Source organism: Echinops telfairi, unplaced genomic scaffold, assembly GCF_000313985.2.
Source record: "Echinops telfairi isolate 266 unplaced genomic scaffold, ASM31398v2 ScPeMD7_19;HRSCAF=73, whole genome shotgun sequence".
NCBI lineage: Eukaryota > Metazoa > Chordata > Mammalia > Afrosoricida > Tenrecidae > Echinops > Echinops telfairi.
In genome coordinates this window covers 435,541-460,562 of record NW_022103916.1, presented here as the reverse complement: position 1 = coordinate 460,562, position 25,022 = coordinate 435,541, and the positions used below count along the sequence as shown (strand labels likewise).

The window sequence follows — 25,022 nt, the reverse complement described above, 5'->3', positions numbered from 1 at the left end:
AATGAATCCACAGGTGGTGGTAATAACTGAATGCCAATGGCCTGAACTCGCCAATTAAAAGACAAAGTTTAGCAGACTGGTTCAGAAAACATACCCCATCAATCTGTAGCCTGCAAGAGACACATCTTAAGCTCACAGACAAAAACAGTCTAAGAATAAAAGGCTGGCAGAAACTTAAAAGAAAAGGGGGACAGGGGTTGTGATATTAATCTCTGAAAAATTGACCTCAAGGTGCAAATAATAACAAGAGACTAGAATGGGCATTATATAATGCTCAAAGGATCTGTAGACCAGGAACCAGTAAACATAATAAATATATCCATGCGTATTAAAAGACTTGTGAAATTCGTCAAACTATTAAAAAATGAAAAAGAAATCACGGACGCAAAAATCATAGTAGGTTACTTTAATACACCATTATCAGAGAAACATAGATCACTGAGAAAGAAGCTCAGCAAGGAGGCTACAGACCTAAACACTATAATTGGGGTGACTGTCTCTCACATTTATATAGCGCTCCATCCAAATGCAAAAAAGTTCACATTTTTTTTCAAGTGCACATGGCTCATTTTCAAAAACAGACCACATGCTGGGACACAAGTTGAACATGAGTAAATTCAAACACATAGAGATCACTCAGATGTCCCTCTCAGACCACTATGCCACAAAGCTGGAGATCAACAGAAGGATGACCAGAAAAACAATGGCAAACAACTGGAGGATGAATAATGATCATCTGTGAAATGAATGGGTACTGGCCCAGATTAGAGAGGAAATAAGGAAGTTTCAAGAAACTAATGGGAATAAGAATACAATGTACCAAAACCTATGGGATACAGCAAAAGCAGTTATAAGAGAAAGTTTGATAGTGATTAATGAATACATGAAAAAAGAGGAGTGACTTATGACCGATACACTATCACAAAACCTCCAACAACTACAACAGCTTCAACAGAACAACCGGTACAATAGCAAAAGAAGAGAAATAATAAAAATCAGGGCAGAGTTAAGCGAGTGGGAAGACAAGAGAATAATGCAAAAATCAATGCGGCAAAAAGTTGGTTATTTGAAAGGATCAACAGCATCGACAGAATGCTGGCAACACTAACCAAGGAAAGGAAGGAGCAAGCATCAATAGTAGATGAGGGATGAAACAGGGGAAATCATAATAGACACCAATGAAGTTAAAAGGATAATCACAAAGTACTATGAAAGTCTATATTCTAATGAATTCAACAATGTGGAAAACGAGGACAAACACCTGGTAAAATAATCCCCACCTAGATTATCCCATATTGAGATCAAGAACCTTATCAGACTTATAGCAAAAAAAGTAATAGATGTGGTTATCAACAAACTACCAACGAAGAAAGTTCCTGGACCAGACAGCTTCCCAGGACATTTCTACCAAGCATTCAAAGAAGAGCTGACATCGATCCTCCACAAATTTTTCCAGAACATAGAAAAAGATGGTAAATTCCCAAACTCCTTCTACAAATCCAGTATAACTTTGATACCCAAACAAGGCAAGGATCCCACAGGAATAGAGAGCTACTGACCACTATCGCTAATGAACTTGGATGCAAAAATCCTTAACAAAATATTGGTCAATAGATATAAAAGTAAATAAAACATATCCATCATGATCAGATGGGATTCATTCCAGGGATGCAGGGATGGTTTAAAATCCAAAAGTCCATCAATATTATTCGCCATATTGATAAGAAAAGGGATAAGAATCAAATATGATATCAATAGACACAGAAAAAGTACCTAACAACTTCCAACACCCATTCCTAATTAAGATAATGAAAAAGATAGGAATGGAAGGAACATTTCTCAAGTTAATACAAGTTATTTGTGAAAAGACAACAGCCAACATCATATTCAACAGAGAAAAGACTAAAACAATCCCACTGAAAAAAGGGTACTAAACAAGGATGACCCTTGAACCCACTTCTTTTCAACATCATACTGGAGGTGCTAGAAAACAACATAAGACAAAAGAAGGGCATTAAACATAGCAGGCTGCGAGAGGAGGAGGTGAAACTATTGCTATTTTCAGATGACATAATTCTATACATTGAAAACCTCAAAATCGCCACAATAGGAGTACTGGCAGCGATAGAGGAATACAGAAGAGTGGCAGGATACAAGACCAATAAACAGAAATCTATTGCTTGGCTATCTACATCAGACAAGACCAAGAAAGAGGAGATCAAGAAGACAGTACCCTTCACAATAGCCAAGTACAAAGTGAAATATCTAGGGATATATCTAACCAAAAAATCAAAAGACTTATACAAGGAAAACTACAGAACCCTGCTACAGGAAACCAAAAGTAACCTACACAAATGGAAGAATATTCTAAGGTCGTGGATTGGAAGACTCAATATATTAAAGATGTCAATCTTACCCAAGGCACTGTTTAAGTTTAACACTATCCCAATTCAAATACTAACAATATTCTTTAAAGAATTGGTAAAACTGACCAACTTCATTTGTAGAGGGAAGAAGCCCAGAATTAGCACAGAACTCTTCAAGAAGGACAAAGTCAGAGAGTTTGTCTTACCTGACTGTAACACCTATTACACAGCCACTGTGATCAAAACAGCATGGTACTGGAAAAATGACAGATACTCAGACCAATGGTAAAGAACAGAAAACTCAGAAATAAAACCATCAGCAAGCATATAAAAAACTGATCTTCGATAAGGGTCCCAAAAGCATCAAGTGGGAAGTGGATGCCCTCTTTAATAAATGGTGCTGTTAACAATGGAAACCTGTAGAAAAATGAAACAGCCCCATGCAGAAGAACATACTCAAGGTGGATCACAGACCTAGAAGTTACACCCCAAACTATCAGGACCATCAACAAAGGAATCAGGACAAACCTAAGAACTTTGGCTCAGGGAATACATAGGCAAGGGTACAAACCAAAGAATGTGAAATCGACAAATGGGATATACTGAGGATAAAATACCTATATGCGTTGAGAGACTTCACCAAGAGAATAACAAGAGAACCCACAGACTGGGAGAAGATTTTTAGCAATGACAAAACAGACAAAGTGCGTATTACTAAAACCTACAATACCCTCCTACCCTGCAAAAAGAAGAAAACAATTAACCCCCTGAGGACGTGGGCAAAAGATCTGAAAAGAAGTTTCACTAGGGAGGAGACACGAATGGCCAAAAAACATGAGAAAATACTCCCGATTATTAGCCATCAGGGAAATACAAATTAAAACAACTGTGAGATTCCACCTAACACCCTCAAGGTTGGCCCAAATCAGAAAATCAGTGACCAACAAATTTTGGAGGAGATGTGGCACTATAGGAACTGGTCATGTAGATATAAGCAGTCAATGTGGAAAGCCATCTGGCAATATTTAAAGCAAATGAAAATTGTGTTACCTTACGACCCAGCAATCCCTCTACTGGGCATATACCCAGAAGAGGTAAGAAATAGACCATGACCTGTTGGTTGAGTTCCAATGTCTATTGCAGCACAATTCACAATTCCAAAATTTGCAAGTAACCTAAATTTCCATCAATAGACGAGTGGATTAGAAAATGCTGGTACATATGCACAATGGAGTACTACACATCACTAAAAAACACTGATCACATGTAGCACATCATCTCATGGGAAGAGTTGAAGGAAATTATGCTAAGTGAAGTTAGCCAATCACAAAAGGACAATAACATGAGTCCACTGAGGTAAGTATAATCAGCACAGTAGGTATAGAAGAAAAGCCATTTATCTCACATTTTATGAGTTGAACTATAGGCAATCAGGCAGGGTACAGGCCAAACTCAAGGATCAATATGTCATTCCAACCCAAAGAAAGAGAAAGGGGGTGGGAGAAGGGGAAAACAATAGGGAGACAATGGCACTGGGGGAGTAGGGCACTAATCTACCCAGAGTGAGAGTACTTATGTCTCCATAGAAATGAGAGTGTGAGTGCAGACCGTTCCACGGTATGCCAAACTTTGAGGGCAATGTAATCACATGGAGCAACTCATAAACAGAGATGTCTACAGGGACCGCCCCAATCAGAGCCAAACTGATTGCTTGTTCCTAGAATTATGTGCTTCAGAGGACAACACTAAACCTACAGGTTGGGGAGAGGGTCAGCCTGCCATGCCCATACAAAAACAAACCAAGGAAAAATAGAGAGCGAGTGACTAGACCCCATAATGGCACACCAATCCCTGAGGATGACGTCCCTGTGTGGAGCTGCTAAGTCACAGAGAGAACTGTAGGGCTGACAACAGCTTGAGACACGATGTCCCCTTGCATTCCATGATAGAGGACAATACTGGGGACACACGCTGGGGATTGAGTCCAGTCTGACAACCCCCAGTGGTGCGAACCAAGAAGGGAACATAACAGATCAGCAACGGGAGCAAAGACAAGCCACAAATACCTGGGGGAGCCCCCAAAATAGACTTCAAGCTAAGAGGGGCAGTTCCCAGAACCCTCCAGGATCAATGAGGAGATAGTCATAAAGGTCAGCAGACCGACCTGGAATTATGTATGCTTTTTCAGGGGTTTTTTTTGGCTAGTTTGTTTTCTCTTTTCATTCAATCTTTTCTTTTCTTTTTATTTTGTCTCCGTTGTTTTGTCTACCTATATAAGATAGACATGGGAAGCAAGCCCGAGGATAAAGCAACGGGACTGGCGGTTCTGGAGGGACTTGGGAGGAGGAGGTGGGTGAAAGGAGCGGTGAGAAAACAATGCCATAGACAGGGGAAATAACTAGGGAATTAAAAGCAACAATGAGGAGGACATAGAGGTCCTGGTGATGTTGGAGTAACAGCAATCCAGCTGGGAGGAATTACTAAGAGGCAGAAGAAGGGCAAGCCTGATGGTGGGGCAGGAGAAAGGTAAAAAGAAACAGAGGAAAGATCTAGGAAGCAAAGCTATGGATAGAGGTATAAATATAGGCATGCACTTACGTAAATATATTAATTCATAAAAATAGAGGTGTTGACCTGTGTACATACTTTTATATGGCAACACATTGAGGAAGTGGATGAACTTTGGGCCTCTTCTCAAGCCCTACCTCAATGCAAGAATACTTTGTTCTAACAACCTGGCATTCTGTGATGCTCACCCTCCCAGTATGATCGCTGAAGACAAAATGGTTGCACAAGCAAATGTGGTGACAAAAGCTGATGGTGCCTGGCTATCAAAATATATAGCTTCTGGGATCTTAAAGGCTTGAAGTTAAACAAGCAACCATCTAGCTGGGAAGCAACAAGACTACATGGAAGAAGCACAACAGCCTGTGGGATCATGAGGTGTCAATGGAATCAGGTAATAGGCACCAGAAGAACCGAAACAAACAAACAAAAAACATATTGTTGATAACGAGGGGGGTCGGAGCAGAGACCCAAACCCATCTGTAGGTAATAGGACATCCTCTCACAAAAGGGTCACAAGGAAGGGATGAATCAACCAGGGCACAGTATAGCATAAATGAAACACACACATTATTCCTTTGGTTCCTTGAGGCTTCCTGACCCACCACTATCATGACCCTAGTCCTGCCTTTCAGTTCTGGCGAGACTGGAGCATGTATACTGGTACAGATAAGAGATCAGAACACACGGAATCCAAGTCAGATAGAACCCTCAGGAACAGAAATGGGATTAGCTATACCAAGAGGGTAGAGGAAAGCTGGGGGGCGAAGGGGAGGAAGGGGGAACTGATCACAGTGATTGATACATAACTGGCCCCCCCCCAAGGGGGATGAACAACAGAAACGTAGGTGAAGGGAGACAGCAGTCAGTGTAAGATATGAAAATAATAATAATGTATAATTTATCAAGGGGTCATGAGGGTGGGGGTAGGGAAAAAAGGAGCTAATACCAAGGGTTGAAACAAAAAATAAATGTTTAAAAAATGATGGCAACATATGTACAAATATGCTTGATATAATTAATGCATGGAATGTTATAAGAGGTGTAAGAGCCCACAATAAAATGATTTAAAATAAGTAAAATAAAGTGGGTCTGATCCAAGCCATGGTATTTTCAATTGCCTCATATGTATGTAAAAACTGGACAGTGGATAAGGAGAACCAAAGAAGAAGCAATGCATTTGAATTGTGGTACTGGTGAAGAATATTGAAGGCATCATGGACTTCCAAAAAGACAAACAAATCTGTCTTGAAGATGTACAGTCAGGATGGCAATACTTTGTCTTATATATTTTGGATATATGATCAGGAGAGATCATTACCTGGAGAAGAACATCATGGGCGGTAAAGTAGTGGAGCAGTGAAAAAGAGGAAGGCCCTCAATGAGATGGATGGACACAGTGGCCGCAACAATTGGAGCAAGCATAGAAACAATGTCACAGGACCAAGAAATGTTTCATTCTGTTGTGCATTTAATCACTAAACATAGAAACCGACTAGGTGGCACTCAACAACAATAACAGGAGACATAAGACCTCTTAAAAATAAGACATTTATATACATCAAAAGATTTCATCAAGATTTAAAAAAGAGAACCTACAGATTGGGAAAAAATATTTGGCAATGATATTATCAGATAAAGGGCTAATTTAAAAAATCTATAGAAAACTACAGTACCTTAATAAGAAAAACACAAATAACCCAATTTGGAAAAATGGGCACAAGAGACAATTTACTAAAGATGACCTCTAGGTAGCCAACAATCATAGACAGAAAGATAGAGATACAAGTTAAAACAATGATGAGATACAACCTCACAGAGACACTCTTAGCACATTTTTTTCGAAGATAACAATGCAGGAAAGGATGTGGAGAGATTGGTGGTGGGATTGCAGAATTGGACAGTTACTATGGGAAACAGTATGGCACTTCCTTAAATAAATGCAAAAAGAAATACCATATGATTCTGCAATCTCTCTACTTAGTATATGGCCAAAGAAATAAAAAGCAAAACATGAATAGATATATGCACATCCATGTTTATTGCAGCATTTCTATAATAGAAAAAAGATGGAAACAACCAAAAACCCTGTCTGTGGAAAAACTGATAAACTCTGTAATATACAAACAGTGGAATATTATGCATCCCCCAAAAACGATGACAAATATGTAAAAAAATTCATATATTACTTTGAGGGTGCTCAACGAATGTTGACCCAGGATCAACATATATGTGCTGCTGTTACTCTCTCTGCTTTTCTGTGACATGTGTTAGTCTATCAGGCATGGTGCTGCCTTTGTAAATAAGCGTTATTGAAAATAATGTCATATCTTTAACCCTTATGTCTTGTTTAACTACTGTCTACTCACCTGTTTCAAAGCTGTACAAGTTAACAATTCATGTATTATAGTCTACTAAGATGTCCTACAGATGTATAAATAAGATTTCCTACAGATGTATAAATTCCTTTTCCCAACAGTGTTTTGAATTTTATACCAGTCACTAAGTCACTAAAATACTGTTACTATCAATAGAGCTATCTTATGCTCCATGGGGATGATTTATAATGTACTCCAATAAAATGACAATGATGTCTTCAAGGACATATATAAATCATAGCTATAGGATTACATTTTGAGTTCTCACTTAATTGTAGCCTTAATATAAGAAAATTAGATCTTGTGACATGGGCTTGCTAGGTAAAAGAGCCTATGAGATCACTGAAGATATGGATGCTATAGCAAAGTGTATAAAGAAATCAGATGGTGTCTATCAGAGAAAAAAACATGTCCAGAGTCTTAAAGGCTTGTCTCAAAAGATTTAAGTGAGAATACAGCTGTCCACATGGGAAAAGCACAAAACCTGTGTGATTCAAGCATTGTAAACAATAAAATCTAAACCTAGAAGATGGAATGGTACCAGAGCCTAAATTCTAAACACCTGGTTTGCAAAATGTTATGGATGCTAGTGGAAACCCCCCATAATCCCATTTGCAGGTTCCTCTCTGGATTAAGCCTCCAGTAAGTTCCCACTGATTATAGTCTAGAAATGTTAATAGACTTAATATCAGACATAGAGAATTGTAAAGTGGATTTTAGCAGTTGTAATGAATCTAGAATATAAAAAATTTGTCATTATATCTTCCTTTTCACTCATTTTGAAATTATTCTAGTTTTTAAATATTTCCTGCTTACTTTTCTATTGAGGTTTTTCTCTGTTTTATTTGGTCAGTGCTGCTGGACCCTTTATTCCTTTTTATCTTTGTGTTCCGTGTTTTTCTGTAAAGGGAAGTCAGGATAGGATGAGTGGATCTATGGAGATTAACTGGGGACATGGAAGGGGAAATTGGGGAATGTGAGGAGTCAGCATCATTGGGTACAAAAAAGGAGAAAATGGTCCAAAGTTGATTGTAGTGATGATTGCACAACTCTTCTTAATATGAATGAACTATTGAATTGTATATGTCAGTATGTTAATAAGAATATATATCTCAAAACTTTTTTAAAAAGGAGAAATAGCTTAAAGAAAAGTATAAACAACTTTTAGCTTTCAGTAACCTTTACCTAAATTATGATTGATATTAGAAAAAGAGCCATTGTCTTTTAGAAAATAAAGACAGTGTTAACTTTGTTTAAATGAATACAGAACTTCTAAAATATTTTACCTTTATCTGTGACAACTTCTGGAGAGTTATTGGGGAAATCTGGGGTTGTGAAACAACTGGAGGCACAATAGTAGACTGACCTTGAGCCAAAGGCAAAATTTGGGGCTGAGGCAGCTTTGGCTGCTTCTGAAACTAAAAATAAGGGCACAAAAATTACAGATAATTTCTCCCACTCATAGTAAATACCTTGGTTATACATTTTAACAAATAACAGTTCAACTCACCCCTGAATTTTGCTGGTAACATCCTCTTAACTGTGGAGGTGGATAAATCTGTCCTGGAACATTTATTTCAGCTTGTAGCATGTTAGAAACCACTTGAGAGCCCATTGTCTGATCAGAAGAATAGACTATACTGGACTTACTAAAAGTATCTGAATGTATAACTGATCCAGTTCCTGACTCTGACAAATTTCCACCTATGGAAAAGGAAATAAACAATAGATAGAGGGGAAAATTTGAAACACAATGTCCAAATGGCATAGGTGATAGTGTTTTTAAAATGTGTTTATTTTTTTCTGACAATCTGAGACAGATTTAAATGGAATATGTACAGAATTAATTAAAAACTATCACATACAATCTCCATTAAAAATAAAATGCTGACCTTGTGGTCAAACTGAAGTTTTTGAAGTAAAGCAAACCTAAATACAAAGAATCATAAAGATCAACTCAATTTGCAGTCTATTTCTTGTATTTACCTAACTTAAATCTATAGTTGACAGTAAAAGTTTAGTGAATTTTAAAATTCATAGTCCTTTTTCACTAGAACGTGGATAGAAAATAATCCTTATTTTAAATAGAACAACTGACTATTACTATGAAAATACTGAACTGGAAACACAGGGAATCCAGGGCGGATGATCCCTTCAGGACCCGTGGTGAGAGTGGCGATACCGGGAGGGTGGAGGGAGGGTGGGGTGGAAAGGGGGAACCTATTACAGGGATCTACATATAACCTCCTCCCTGGGGGATGGACAACAGAAAAGCGGGTGAAGGGAGACGTTAGATAGTGTAAGATATGACAAAATAATAATTTATAAATTATCAAGGGTTCATGAGGGAGGAGAGAACGGGGAGGGAGGGGGGAAATGAGGAGCTGATGCCAGGGGCTTACGTGGAGAGCAAATGTTTTGAGAATGATGAGGGTAATGAATGTACAAATGTGCTTTATACAATTGATGTATATATGGATTGTGATAAGAGTTGTATGAACCCCCAATAAGATGATTTTTAAAAAAGCAACTGTCTAGAAAAGAATGATGTCAACATATGTATAAATATGCCTGATACAATTGATGTATGGGTTATAATAAGAATTGTAAGAGCCCTCAATAAAAGGATCAATAAAAGAAAAAAGAAAAAAGAAAATACTGTGCCTTTCTGTAGAAGAGAATGCATTATAGCAGTGAAACTGGAAGGACTGTTGATAATGGAGTCAAAATTACAGAGTCTTAAGGGTCTTGAAAACCCTTTCATAAAAAATAAATTGTAACTTTACTTGAAATTTATTTCTTAAATGGTGTAGCTTAGACTCTTTAAAAAGGAGTAAGGAGGTCAGTTTATAACCTTTGAAAAGTCACTTTGGATAGCCTCTTAATTTTAAGATAAGGAAACTAGCTTGTCTATTTCAGGGACTTAAAAAAAAAGATTGATAAAATGACAGATAATAGAATGCTTTTAAATATACAAAAGCACTACTTAAAGACAAGAATATAATTACACATTGATTTTTTTAATACATTTTAATCGTGTTACCTGTAACAGAGGAGTAGTGCTGTTGTGATTTTCTCTGTAGAAGCTGTTGTGGAACATGATGATCAGCTTCAGTTTCTTCACATTCAGGTCCTGTCTGCTGAGCAGAAGCAGAGGGTAAAGTAGTATTCTGGTACGGAAAGAGCACCTTCCCTATAGACTTGCACTGGGAATACGTGTGTTCTTCCAAACAGCCAGCTGGCTTCTTCTCCTTTGTCTTCTTTATCAGGGTCACACGGTCTCTAATGGACTTAGCAACAGCTTTAGAATCGCTTTCATGGAAGAAACCAGACTTGACCTACAAACAAAATGAAATAAGCAAACTACTTCTTTAATATTTAAGATTTTAACTTTTCTTTTAATTAGTAGTTATTGTATGCCGGCCAAATTCCAAATGCTATTATATAAGTTATTTTATTTCTTGATCCTTTCTTATTCAAAGATATGAATGCATGCCAGAGTCTTCACTTGGCATTTTTTTTAAAAAGAACACTCTTAACAAGCATTGTTGAAATAACTGTGATATAAACCAACACTGTGTTTCAGACTACAGTTTGTCAAATATTTTTAATGTTTACTCATTCAGAAACATGAAGTGCATACAATTTTACTAGTACTGAATAGAGATATATAAATGAATACGTTGGTGCTTTGTATAATATGAGTTCTGAACCTGGTGGTGTGAAAAAAAACATAAATGTAACTTTTTTTTACAAAAAAAGGACATAAATAACTTTTTAAAACATTTTTCTTAATTATAAACCCACAAGGATAAGGTGAATAGGAGAAAGACAATCCAAACATTTGGTAAACAAATGGATAAGTAATAAGTAACTTAGTAGACCTGAAAAGCCTGAAGACTAAATTAACAGTAGGGGAAATTGAGATTCATTTAAATTTATACTGAAGAATACTCATCAGGCATAGGAAATGACAATATTAAGTGCTGCCAGGATTTAGGAGGAAAATAATTGGCTAAATTAAGGAAGAATAAGTAAAAGTTTTTTTTAATAAGTCATATTATTGGTGGCTCTTACAGCTTTTATAATAATCCATACATCAATTGTATCAAGCATATTTGTGCATATGTTGTCATCATCATTTCCAAAATATTTTCTTTCTACATGAGCCTTTGGTATCAGCTCTTTTTCCCCTCCCTCCCCAACCCTCCCACCGTCTTGAACCCTTGATAATTTATAAATTATTTTTATTTTCATATTTTATACCATCTGCTGTCTCCCTTCACCCACGTTTCTGTTGGTCATCCCCCTGGGCAGGGAGGGATTACATCTATCACTGTGATCGGTTCCCCCTTCCCTCCCCCCACCTTCCCCCTACCCTCATGATATCACTACTTTCAATACTTGTCTTGAGGGGTTTATCTGTCCTGGATTCTGTGTGTCAAGAGCTCTTATCTCTACCAGTGTACATGCTGGGCTAAGATAGAATTGGGGTCATGATAATTGGGGGTTGTGGTGTAAAAGCATTAAAGAACTAGAGGAATGTTGTGTGTTTCCTCAGTGCTATACTGCACCCTAGCTGGCTCATCCCTTCCTTGTGACCCTTCTATGAGGGGATGTCCAATTGTCTACAGATGGGCTTTGGGTCTCCCTTCTGACTAGCTCGTTCTCATCAAAATGGTTGCTTGATTTTGGTCTTTTGATGACTGAGAGCTGATTATGTCAACACCTTGTGATCACATGGGTTGGTGCATTTCTTCCATGTGGGCTTTGTTACTTCTCTGCTAGACGGCTGCTTGTTTAACTTCAAGCCTTAACACCCCAGTGCTGGATCTTGTCAAAGTCGGGCACCATCAGCTCTTCACATTAGCTTATGCATCCATTTTGTTTTCAGAAATTGTGTTGGGAAGGTGAGCATCACATAATGCCAGGTTATTAGAACAAAGTGTTCTTGCATTGAGGCAAGACTTGAGTGGAAACCAATGTCTGTCTGCTACCTTAATACTTAACCTATAAATATATGTACATAGGTCTATATCCCTATTGTTATATATTACTATATTTACATATGTGCATGTCTATGTTTATACCTCTATAAATATCTTTTCCCTCCTAGTTCTTTCCTCTATTTTTATAAGTAAAGGGTTTTGGGAAGCAGATATATGTATAGGTCCTTACCCCAACCCCCTCCATTATACACACTGCTGGTGAGTCCTTCTTCCCTATTGCAGAAGTCTGCTGTTTTGTTCTCTATAAAGAACAAGAGGACTTCTAGACTATGGTATACTAAGCATAGTTGAAGATACGGCTATCATGTAAAAAATAAGACTAAGTTACCATATATATGTTAAATGTCAAAGGCAAAAATCCCTAGACAACTTTCCTTTTTGAGCCACTAGAATATTAATAACTAGACCTTTCCGCTCCAGATAACAGGTTGAAAGATCCTTCTTAGAGGAATCTGGCCAACCCAAGAAAGACCTAAATGCACTGATATAAGAAGTTATCCCAGTATAGATTGGGTCTGGACCACATTCACAAAGGCAGAACAATACCTATCAGGTTAATACATGTTATAGTAAAGCAAGGAGGACATTAAGATAGTAAATACATGGCTTTGTTGGACCACTTTATTTGGGTACCCTCAAAGCAAGGGGTTCAAACCAAAGTCCAATGACTCCCAATTGGGGTGGCAGCCATCTGTTTCTTCTCACACCAGGAAGTTTCAGTCTTAAGTCCAAGGTCTACAGGAAAGTTTAAGGTAAAATCCAGCTCAATTACTGGGGTTTCCACATCTAGTCCTTCTGGAGGATGTTGTGCACCTTTTGGATGCTAGATGGAGTATATATATATATGATCTCATTCAGTCACTTTTTGAATAAGTGTTTTGGAAATTTTGCCCTATCACCAACCCCCATTGCCAATGTAAATAGTTTTTAATCACTTAAGAATTTAATCCTTACAAATCAACAATTTATAGAATGTTGTGCCTCTGAAGGATGTTGGGCACCTTGAAAGGACAGAGTCTAAAGTCACAGTAGTTTATATCATATGACCTGGGGCGCCAAGGGCTGGATAGAGACTACACTATAAAAATACATATATTTTTGATACAGACACTATCAAAAGTGCCTATTTATGAATATAGTACTGGACTTATTCTCCCCTTGTGTTCTATATAAGTATTGTTAAATGTTTTTTTCTCCCTGATGGGAAGTTGCTCCTCCCTGTTGATCCACCAACCACAATGCAAATGCCTCCTCTGAAACACAGATACTCCCCCCTCATCTTGTCTTGACGTTCAAGTATGTTAAATTCTATACCACTGGATAAATTAATAACACTATCAAAAGAATTACCTTATGCCCCAGGAGAATGACTGATAATGTTCTCAATCATAAAAGAGTAATAAGACCTCTAAAATGGACCACATAGATATCTAAACCTTAGATATGTGACTGGATTTGGGGCTTGAATTAAATTCAAGCCCCAATCTAATAACAATTAGTTCTTATGACATGATCCTGCTTGATGCTTGCACTCATGAAGAGATCACTGAAGAGATGGGTGCTACAGCAAAGTGTGGTGAAGAAAGTATATGGTGCCTGGATATCAATAAGGATAGTATCTAGATCTGTATGATATCTGAATTACATGTGCCAATAAAATGATTTTTAAAATTAAAAAAATTTAAGATGCTGATACCCTAGTAAATGGGCCAACAAAATAGCTTAAAGCAAAGGTCAAAGTTCACATATCCTATGCAAGCAATACACATTTAATATGTTTCTTAGTCTCTGTGGTAGGTAGAATTGTGGTCCTACAAAGATGTCTTACTCTGTAACTATGAATACGGTGAGATATTGCTGCAATTATTATGTAATGCAATATGATACAGTTGACCTTAAACCAAACTCACTGCTGTCACCTCAAATGCTGACTCATAGTGACCCTATATGACAGGGTAGAACTGCTCCTGTGAGTTTCCAAGACTGTAACTCTTTATGGAAGTAGAAAGCGCCATCTTAAGACAGGAAAGTTATTTAGGTGATTCTGATCTAATCACATGAGTCCTTAAAACCAGAAAACTTTTTACCAGCTGATGGTAAAAAACAGAAGTCAGAGATTCATAGCACTTGATTCAAAATGTTATTGCTATCTTTGAAGATGGGATGGAGGCATATGCAAAGACTGAAGAGCAGTCTCTAGTAGCTGAAAGTAACACTCTAGTCAACCAAGAAAAAGTACCTCAGTTTAAAACCACATTAATTAAATTCTGGCAACAGCTTGAAAGAGCATGAAGAAAATTCATCACCAGAGCCTCAGATAAAAGTCCAAGTCAACGAGCACCTTGATTTAGGCCTTTTGGCAATGCTCTTGTTATTTTATGTTTGTTTTAACTTTTACTATTATTTTGGTGGTTTACACAGCAAATCAGGTTTACTACTTTCTCCCTCCATTCATACTTATTCCCTATCCCTTCCTACATTCTAAACTTTGTCCTTGATGATTGCTTGTTATGAGAAGTGTATCTCTCTAGTGCTATTGCTTATCTTATAGATCTATATATTGTTTGGCTGAAAGTTGAATCACTGGGGTGAATTCAATTTCAGACCTGAAAGGTGACTAAAGGGGCATAGTAACTGGGTTTCTACTAATATATATACCTGACCGATAGGCCTGATCATTTTTGTGACTTTGAGTCTTGTTTTGACCTGGTACCATCTAGTTCTTCTGGTCTCAGGTTCAGGGAGGTTAAGGTTCATGCTGTTCATTAGTCCTTTGGACTAATGTTTCTAGTTTCTAAGTGTCTTTGATTTTCTTCATTCTTCTCTGCTCCAGACAGGGAGAAGCCACTACTTGGACTTTAGATCACAGTCACTAGTCACAAGAGTAGGACGTAGAACATTTTCAGTAATGTTCTATATTTCTTAACAAAGGCAGTTTTATTATTCTTCACACTGTACAAACAAATTTAATATACTCTTCTGTACACTTACCTTTCAAAATAAAATGTCAATTTAAATAAAGAAAAGGAAAAATGAGAGGAAAGAAAGCAATTAGAAGTAGAAATGAATAAATTCTGATATTAGAAAGGGGGAGAAGAGAAATAACAATGGTAGGATTTACTTACCATTTCATAAGCTACTTCCTCAGGTGTATCTATTTCTAAATTAAAACTGAATTCAATAGCTTCATTGTCTTTGTTCTTGCCTTTCAATTTTTTAGGGTCTTCAACCCAGAGTCTTAAAGCCAAGGATGAATTTAAACAATCCTCTTCCTCTGCTAATTCCACTCTCAATCCTGTATCTTCAGCAAAAAATGTGTGGTTAAGTAGATCCCTGATAGACAACCTATTAAACAATATAAATGTGTCCTGATCAATTTTCCAGTCATAAGCAAGATATAAATGACACCATTTAATCAGTTAGTAGTAATTGTATCTAAATAACAATCTTATTTTAAAAATTTTCTGAATTATTATATTAATCTTTCTTGTTATAAATATCAAACCCTATATAAAGTTTTTCATCATGGATGCAAAGAAATCTCAACTAGCATGCATACTTACTGATACAAAAGATCAGCTATTACCAGTAACACATCTCTATCCCAAAGTTCAACATATGAAAAAATATTGCTATCAGGATTCTAGTTTAAACATGCATGAGTTTATTCCAAAGAACATGTGTTTAAATGTCACTGTAATCCATGGATGGCTGCAGACAAGTAATCTCAGTAATATACTTATCATAATCTATTTAGGGTACCTTTAAAAAAGATCCAATCAAAACAGTGACTTCCAAGGGGATTTGCTAAAACATTTAAACCCAATTCAGAGAGCTGAGCCCAGATTATGACAACTGCTTTTTGTATCCCAGTGGGGTAATATTGATAGATTATCTCACAAGACTCAGGAAAATCATGAGGGATCATCACAAATAAGTTTTAAGAAAATTATAAACTGCATTAAAGAGAGAAAGGCCAGGAAGTTTAGCCTGAAGCATTTTTTTCTATCATGACAATGCACCTGCTCAATTTTTCAACAATAGGAAGGGTAGTCCTATATGAGTTTTGTTGGGAAACTTTACCCTATCCACCCTAAAACCCTGATCTTATTCCTTTACACTTCCTTTTGTTCCCCAAACTCAAAGAACATTGAAAAGGAAAATTATTTGAGTTCCTCGTGGATGCTGAAATTGTCATTTTGACATGGTATAAATAGAAGAGCACAGAATTCTTTAAGGAAGGGTAAGAGAGATGGAAACACAAAAAGACCTAGAGGGAGGATGTGTCATGAAACAGCTCCATATTTGTGTATTTTTGTTTAATAAAGGTTTCCATGATCTTTGAGCAATGCTTTTTGACTTAACTCTTGTGTATAAATGTATACCTAGAGAGAAATAGAGAAGTCCATGGTAGATGGGTTGCTATTATCTTTTCCTATTTTCCCTGTCTTTGTGGGTTTATGACTTAAAAGATCCATTTACTGTAGGTTTTATTTTAGATTTTTTGACATTTGCAGGGTCAGTTGACCCTTAAAACATGCTTTAAAATCAGTATGGGATTGAGAATGATAAACTATGGTCCTTCCTGGAGTTGTTTTGTTTTCTATGTTTCTTCACTAATCCACCACCTTAAATTACTCAAACACTGTATTCTAAGCAAAGGAAGCTAAAGCACTCCCAGATACATGAAATCAAAACTTGTTAATGAATGTTGCAAATAGAAATCATTGACTCCACTAACAATAATCTAGTCAGTATAGCTTACTCTTTAGAAAGCACTACTGATGAAGCTAACACAATTTCAGCAATGTCCAGTGCTTTTCTCAAAGCAATTAAGCCTGTTTTTAGGCCAAAGCATACATATAGTGGACACAACCCTAACCTAATATTAGGGGTTATATATCTCTTAATAGAATCAAAGAACATGGGTTCAAAAATTCTTTTACAAGGAGGGAGAATTAGTTTTCTTTTCTTGGACCAACTTTTAAAACACGTATATAACATATCATTTATAACCAAGGAAAAGTGAAATTGATACAGTCCATAATGCCTAGGCAGAATGTCCCACTAGTGCTATTTAAAATAGAGAGAGAATATTGACAACACAGTATCTTGTAAGTTGAGGATTTTCAACTTCTACATTTTTAATCATCAAGAGACACGTGACTAAAATGATGTTATAAGTATTGGTTTTCTCAGGCTAATTGGTTTTAGGTTTCAGTGAGATATGCTTTAAGATGTCACAAATATGTTAAGCTCTCTGCCTCTCAATAAAAATTCATCTAAGTATTTTTACTGATAAATAATAACAGTAGCCGCATAAGCCACTATTTACTGAATATTAACTACAAAAGTAGGTTACATTTGAATTTAGATTTGAATGTTAATTTTATTCTGACACTTGTGCTCTTCCCAATACACCAACATGCCATGAATCCTTTTGAATATTCCAAAGTTCTCTGATGCAGATAACTTAAAAACTATACAAAACAATCATAATCCAAACTAAAATAGCACCTTCAATATAGTATTTTCAGCCTCTCTTTAAAAACATACCTAGATGTAGCCTGTCAGTACACACACTAAAAATGTTCTATAATAAAGCTATAATTAAACAGGCCTTACCTTGTGGCTTTATATAGTCTCATATATGCAACACTAAACCTAGATAGAAAACTAATAAGAATGGGGGACAGTCAGTGAAATGTTGGTGGAAATATTTATATAGGACATAAATAAAAAAAAACTAAACTAATAATGTCTGTCAGCAACTATTGAAAGCTTACATTAAAGCTAGGACTAAAGGGAGTTGACTATAAGAAAGTAAGATTGTGATACAAATAAACCTATAATATTCTCTCTAAAACAAAAGTATTTTTATCAGCTTTACTGCTGTAATGACACAAATATATGTCATATTTTAAAAAGAAAAAATATCATTTAAAAAACCATTTAAGAATGTACCTGAAAGTGGCAGATTATGCAAAAAGCTCTTTGCAATCAACTATGAGAAGGTAGTGAGGACCCACTGAATGTTAAATGTCTGAAGGTGATGAAAGTTTGTCATAACACATACACAACAAAACCCAAATGGTTTGAGAAAAATTCATCACGTGATACACAAGTTTAAAATGTTATCTAACATTGATATCCATCATTCTATATAATATTATTTGGCTCCCACTCAAGAGCCATACCTAGCATGATTTAAAGATCAGAAAAATCACTCGATTTGAGATAAAAGTGTATACATCAGGTATGTCATTTTGCTATATTCACACCCACCTTTCAGTTTTGTTTTGACGAATACACCCTCCAATAATTTCTTTCACTTCAGGATCAGTGACTTTATTGAAACTTGCTGGTTTTATGCCCTGGGAGAAGAAACATGGTTTCTAGTCACAAATTAGATAATTGAAAGCTCAAGTCAGTTGATACTTACTAAACATTATTATTTTTTTAATCATTTTATTAGGGGCTCATACAACTCTTCACAAACTGTACATACATCACTTGCGTCCAGCACATTAGTACATATGTTGCCATCATCATTCTCACAACACCTGCTTTCTACTTGAGTAGAAAGCTCCTCATTTTCCCCCCTCCCTCCCTGCTCCCCCCTTCCCCTGAACGCTTGATAATTTATAAATTATCCAGGACAGATGAAACCCTCAGGACCAATGGAGAGAGTGGCCATATCGGGAGGGTGGAGGGAAGGAGAGGGAGAAAGGGGGAACAGATGACAAGGTCTACATATAGCCTCTTCCCTGGGGAACGGGCAGCGGAGAAGTGGGTGAGGGAGACGTTGGATGGTGTGAGATATGATAAAATAAGAATAATTTATAAATTAAACATTATTTTTACTATTAAATTATATTTGTTTTAAATGAGAAATATAAACAATTCTTTTGACAAGTATTTTAACATATCATTGCAAATAATAGAGAAAAATTTGAAAAAACTTAAATATCTACCAATACTTGGAAAATTATATAAATCATATTATTTGCATATAGGATACTATTAGACAAAATTTCAAAACTTTCTTAAAGTATTTAATAACATGAAGAATTTCTCATAATGGAACACTCAGTAGAGAAAAAGTAGAATTCCAAATTGTGCTTTAAGTAGCAAAAGATAATAAACAAGTATTTGGGATAATTAGAAAAAGAGATCATTTAAAACATTTTTTGTAAATTCCAAGAGTTCCTCTATCTCAAATATATGTATATATATGTATGTGATTTTATATAGTTTTTTACATTAAAAAATGTTAATCATTTTATTGGGGGCTCGTACAACTCTTATCACAATCCATCCATCCATCCATTGTGTCAAGCACATTTGTTGCCATCATCATTCTCAAAACATTTGCTTTCTACTTGAGCCCTTGGTATCAGCTCATTTTTTCCCCTCCCTCACCGCTCCTTCCTCCCTCATGAACCCTTCATAATTTATGTTATTATTATTTTGTCATATCTTCCACTGTTTGATGTCTCCCTTCACCCACACTTCTGTTGTCCATCCCCCAGGGAGGAGGTTATATGTAGATCCTTGTAATCGGTTCCCCCTTTCCATCCCACTCTCCCTCCACCCTCCCGGTAAGGCCACTCTCACCACTGGTCCAGATAATGATAGTGGGGAGGAGGGGGGAGAGGGAAGAATTTAGGAACTAGAGGAAAGTTGTATGTTTCATTGTTGCTACACTGCACCCTGACTGGCTCTTCTCCTCCCTGTGACGCTTCTGTAAGGGGATGTCCAGTTGCCTACAGATGGGTCTTGGGTCCACAACCTGTATATATAGAGTTTTAAAGGATCTGTTTTTTAATTCTTGTTTTTGTTAAGTGCCATCAAATTGGTTCCGATGTAGAGTAAGCTTAGGAATAACAATGAAACACTGCTTGGCCCTAGGTAATCCTCACAATGGTTGCTGTGATTTGGGCCGATTATTTAAGCTACAGTGTCAAACCATCTCCTTGAGGGTCTTCTTTTTAGCTGACCCTCTACTTTAACAGGCATGCTATCTTCCTCTAGGCACAGGTCTCTCCTAATAATATATTTAAATTATGTGAGATGAGATTTTCACATCCTAGCTTCTTCCAAGACAAATTTGTTAATACTTCTTGCAGTCCATAATGTAAGTCCACAAGGAAGAATCACACCAGCCTGTGTGATCCAAAGATAACTAATATAAGATCCAAACCTGGAAAAAGGTACAGTACTGGTGTCCAAATCCTAAATAACTGAATTGCAGAAAGCTATGGATGATAGTAGTAGCTCAAAATCCATTTGCAGGGTTACTATGTGGGATGAGCCTCCAGCGAATCCCCAATGCACACAGGTTAGGAACGTAATGTTAATAGTCCAAAAATCAAACAGTGAGCATTGTAAACTGGGTTTTAGTAACTGTACTTATGGACCCAATGTGAATTTACTCTAAACTTCTAATTCTCTGTTTTCTCTTAGATTGAGGTGTGTATCAGTTTTGCATAGTCATTGTTAAGGGATCCTTGTCTGGCATCTTCCCTAGTCTTTTATCATTATTTGTATAGGGAAACTGGGACAAATGGAAGTACAGAGTCAGTAACAGGATGGATGATAAGCTGGAAACCTGGAAGGGGAAGGTGGGGGAAATGGGAAAACATCAATGTGTAAAAGAAGGGAAAAAAAGAAAAATTCCAAAGCTGATTGTGATGATAATTAGATAACCCTTCTTGATATGATTGAATGAATAAATAAAATATAGATATACAAGGGGGTACCAAAAAACCCCAGAATTTTTTTCAAAGCTATGTATTTAAGTTTTTTTATAAAACAACCTTATAACCTTCAAAGTACTTTCCATTATACTTAATATACTTGTCATATCTGTGATTCTATTCTTGAAAACATTTTTCAAAATCATCTGTTTGGGTGGCTAACAGCACCTTCTGAATTTTTCTTCACTTCTTCTATGTTGTCAAATTGCTGTCCTTTTATGTCCTTCTTCATTCGCGGAAACAAAAAGAAGTCACACAGAATGAGGTCAGGTGAGTAAGGTATGTGGGGCAAGAAAGGCATGTTGTTTTTTGCCCCAAACTGGTGCACTGAGATGGTTGCATGAACAGGTGCACTGTGGTGGCCAAACCAGTCTCCAGTCTGCCACAAATCAGGTCTTTTTGGTCACATAGTTAAGCAATCTTGTCAGAACCTCTAAATAAAAGGCTTGATTAACAGTCTGGCCTGGTGGAACAAACTCCAAATGCACTATGAGTAGACATTTTCGTCCGTTTGGGAAGTTGACAGATATTCAGAACAAGGTTTTTCATCAATCGACATTTTACCTTTTTAGAAATGAGAAAACCACTCGTACACTTGAGTTTTTCCCATTGTATTGTCCTTCTATCTGTGTTCAACATCACAACACTTTCTGCAGCATTTTTCCTGAGCAGGAAACAAAATTTCACAGCCACACACTGTTCTCTAACAAAAAACGAGGTTCAAGCAAAACTGCTTTCATGAAACAATTCACTGTGATCAGAGAGAACCTTCCCAGGAGACACCACTGAGTGCACTAACTCAGAGCAAGTTGCTTGATGCTCCCCTAGCAAGAAAAACGCTTACTACAAAAGCTCCGCCCAACAGAGTTACCCCCTTATATGTATATTCTTCAACACAATAATTGTAAGGCATCAACTCACCCTCAGTATTCTTATTCATTGTCTAGTTTTCATATGCAGTTAAGGTTCAAGAATAGAATGGAATATCTTTACTTTTAACCCTAATTTTAAGTCTTTTACAGAAGATTTGCACAATGCAATACATAATTTAGTTTCTAAATTGCTGCTTCCATAGGAATTGATTGTGGATCCAATTAAAATGAAATCCTTGAGAACTTCAATACTTTGTTTATCATGGTGTTGCTCATTGATCCAATTTAGGAATTTTGTTTTCTTTATGTTGTAGTCTTTGTCATCTTCGGGAAGTACTTAAAGTCTTATTTGCTTTCAACTAGAAAGGTTATGTCATCTGTATATCATAAGTTGTTCATGAGTGTTCCTCCAATCCTAAGGCTGCATTCTTCTTCACATAGTCCAGTTTTTCATATTATTTGCTAAGCATAAAGATTGTTTAAGTACTGTGAAAGGAAACAACTTTAATGCACACTTTCTTGATTTTAAACCATGGATGATCTTGTTGTCCTTGATCACTTTCTATGTGAGGACAATTCTAGAATTTCCATTCCTCACAATTTTATTCACAATTTATTAATTCACACAATCCAATGTCTTTTGTAGCCAATATAACACAAGTAAACATCTTTCTGATATTCTTTGCTTTCAGGCAAGATCTATCTGACATCAGCAATGAGAACACATGTTCCATTTCGCTTTCATTTTTTTGATATGTGCCTTTCTGAATTCAACTTGAATTTTGGCCAACACATTATTTAATTGGGTTTTAATTCTGTTCAGCAAAATTTTAATGGCAAGTGATATTGATATTGTACAAAAATGTCCACATTCTCTTGGATAACCTTTCCAAGAGATCCAAATATGGATCTCTTCCAGTCAATTGGCCTCTTCCAAATTTCTTCCCATAGATGAGTTAATGCATTTCATCCATTTGTTGAAATATCACAGTTGGTATTATTTCAATTCCTGGAGCCATGTTTTTTCCATTGATGCCTTCTACATAGGGTGGAATTCACTCAATGGCAATGAGTTATTTTTTGGTTTGTACATTGAGGACCTTTTCCTTCCATGACATTCATTCTTGATCATATGTTACCTCCTGAAATGGTTGAACACTGATCAATTCATTTTAGTACAGTGACTGTGTGTTCCTTCCATTTTATTTTGATGCTTTCTACACTGTTCAATGTTTTGACTTCTGTATTGCAACCTGAGACTTAGAATTTTGCCATCAATTCTTTCATCTTGAGAAATTCTGAAATATTTTGGTTTCTAAATACAAGCTTTTGCACTTTTCATTGTAATATTGTACATTGTCTTCACAAGCTGTCCTTTGAAATGTCCTGTTCAGATCTTTAATTTCATCAATTCTTTCATTTTGGCCACTGTACTGTAAGAGTATCTTCTGACATCCATTTAGGTATTTTCTTTCTTTCTTGCCCTATCAGTGACCTTTTACTCTCTTCATGTATGATGTTACCCCACAATTCATCTGGTCTTCGATCATTAATGTTCAATGCATCAACCTATTCTTGAGATGATCCCTACATTCACATGGAATTTATTCAAGGTTGCATTTTTATTCTCATGGGCTTGATTTTTCTTTAGCTTCAACCTGAACTTGCATGTGTGCAATTGACATCTGTTCCACAGTCAGTTCCAAGTTTTCTTCTGATTGATGATATTTAACTCCTACACCATATCTTTCTATAGTATAGTCTGATTCCTGTGTGTTCTATCAGGTGAGGTCCAAATGTATAATCACAATTTATAGTGTTGAAAAAGGGTATTTGCAATCAACAAAATTCTACCACACAATCTAGTATAATTTCTATCATGAAAGCCATATTTTCCAAATACTGATCCTTCTTTAGAGGTCTTGGTGGAGTAATGGGTTATGTATTGGGATGCTAACCACAGAGTCAACAGTTTGAAACCACCAGTCCCTCCTCAGAAGAAAGATGAGGTTTTCTACTCCCATAAAGATTCACAACCTCAGAAATTTGCAGAGGCAGTTCAATAAGATTGTTGAGTTGGAATTGACTTGATGGCAAGGAGTATGGTTCCTTGTTTCTAATTTTAGCATTCCAATCACCAGTAACAATCAATGAATATTTATTCCATTGTTGATCAATTTCAGATGGCAGAAGTTGGTGAAATTCTTCAATTTCTTCATCTTTGGCATTAATGGAAAGTGTGGAAATTTAAAAAGCTGCTGTATTAACTGGTTTTACTTGTAAGCATATTGATATTATCCAAACGCTGAAAGTATTATACTTGAGTAGATCTTGAAATATTCTTTATGATAATGAATGAGACATCATTCCTCTTGAATTTGTCCTATGACAGTTAATCATGTGATTATCTGATTCAAAATGCTGGTCTAGTTTACTAATACCTAGAATATTGATCTCTTTGCATTATATTTCATTTTGACAACTTTTAATTTTCCTAGATTCATACTTAATAAGTTCACATTTTGATTGCTAATAGTAATTAGTAATTACTATTGCAGCTTCTTCTTCTAATTTTGTCATACCACATTAGAAAATGAAGGTCCCAAAAGCTTTACTGCATCCATTTCAATGAAGTCAACTCAACGTAAAGGAGGCAGTTCTTCTTCAGCCCTATTTGAGTGCCTTCCAACTTGTGGGGCTCATCTTTTGGCACTATATTTAACAATGCTCAGCTGCCATTCATACTGGCCAGATTTTTATTTTTATTTTTCCCCCAGAAATTTTTATTGTGAATTAGGTGAACATTTACAGAGCAAATCATCATTCAACAATTTATACACATTTTGTTTCAACTCGTCTATTGCAATCCCCTCAATGGACCGTCATTTATCCCATTTCTTTTTTTAAAATCATTTTATTAGGGGCTCATACTACTCTTATCACAATCCATACATACATTAATTATGTAAAGCACATTTGTACATTCATTGCCCTCGTCATTCTCAAAACATTTGATCTCCACTTAAGGCCCCAGCATTAGGTCCTCATTTCCCCCCCTCCCTCTTTGCTCCCC

General features: G+C 36.3%; 1 protein-coding gene across 1 annotated transcript in view; it reads right to left on the bottom strand.

The window, feature by feature from the left end:
• The window catches only part of WNK3 (WNK lysine deficient protein kinase 3), a 170,030-nt gene that overhangs the window by 99,952 nt on the left and 45,056 nt on the right, over nucleotides 1-25,022 (bottom strand). The window contains exons 5-9 of the mRNA XM_004713120.2: nucleotides 18,604-18,692; nucleotides 15,444-15,663; nucleotides 10,353-10,647; nucleotides 8,820-9,013; nucleotides 8,596-8,727 (exon numbers count right to left, since the gene is read on the bottom strand). Coding sequence (XP_004713177.1) covers nucleotides 8,596-8,727; nucleotides 8,820-9,013; nucleotides 10,353-10,647; nucleotides 15,444-15,663; nucleotides 18,604-18,692 — 930 coding nt within the window. The remainder of the gene's footprint in view (nucleotides 1-8,595; nucleotides 8,728-8,819; nucleotides 9,014-10,352; nucleotides 10,648-15,443; nucleotides 15,664-18,603; nucleotides 18,693-25,022) is intronic.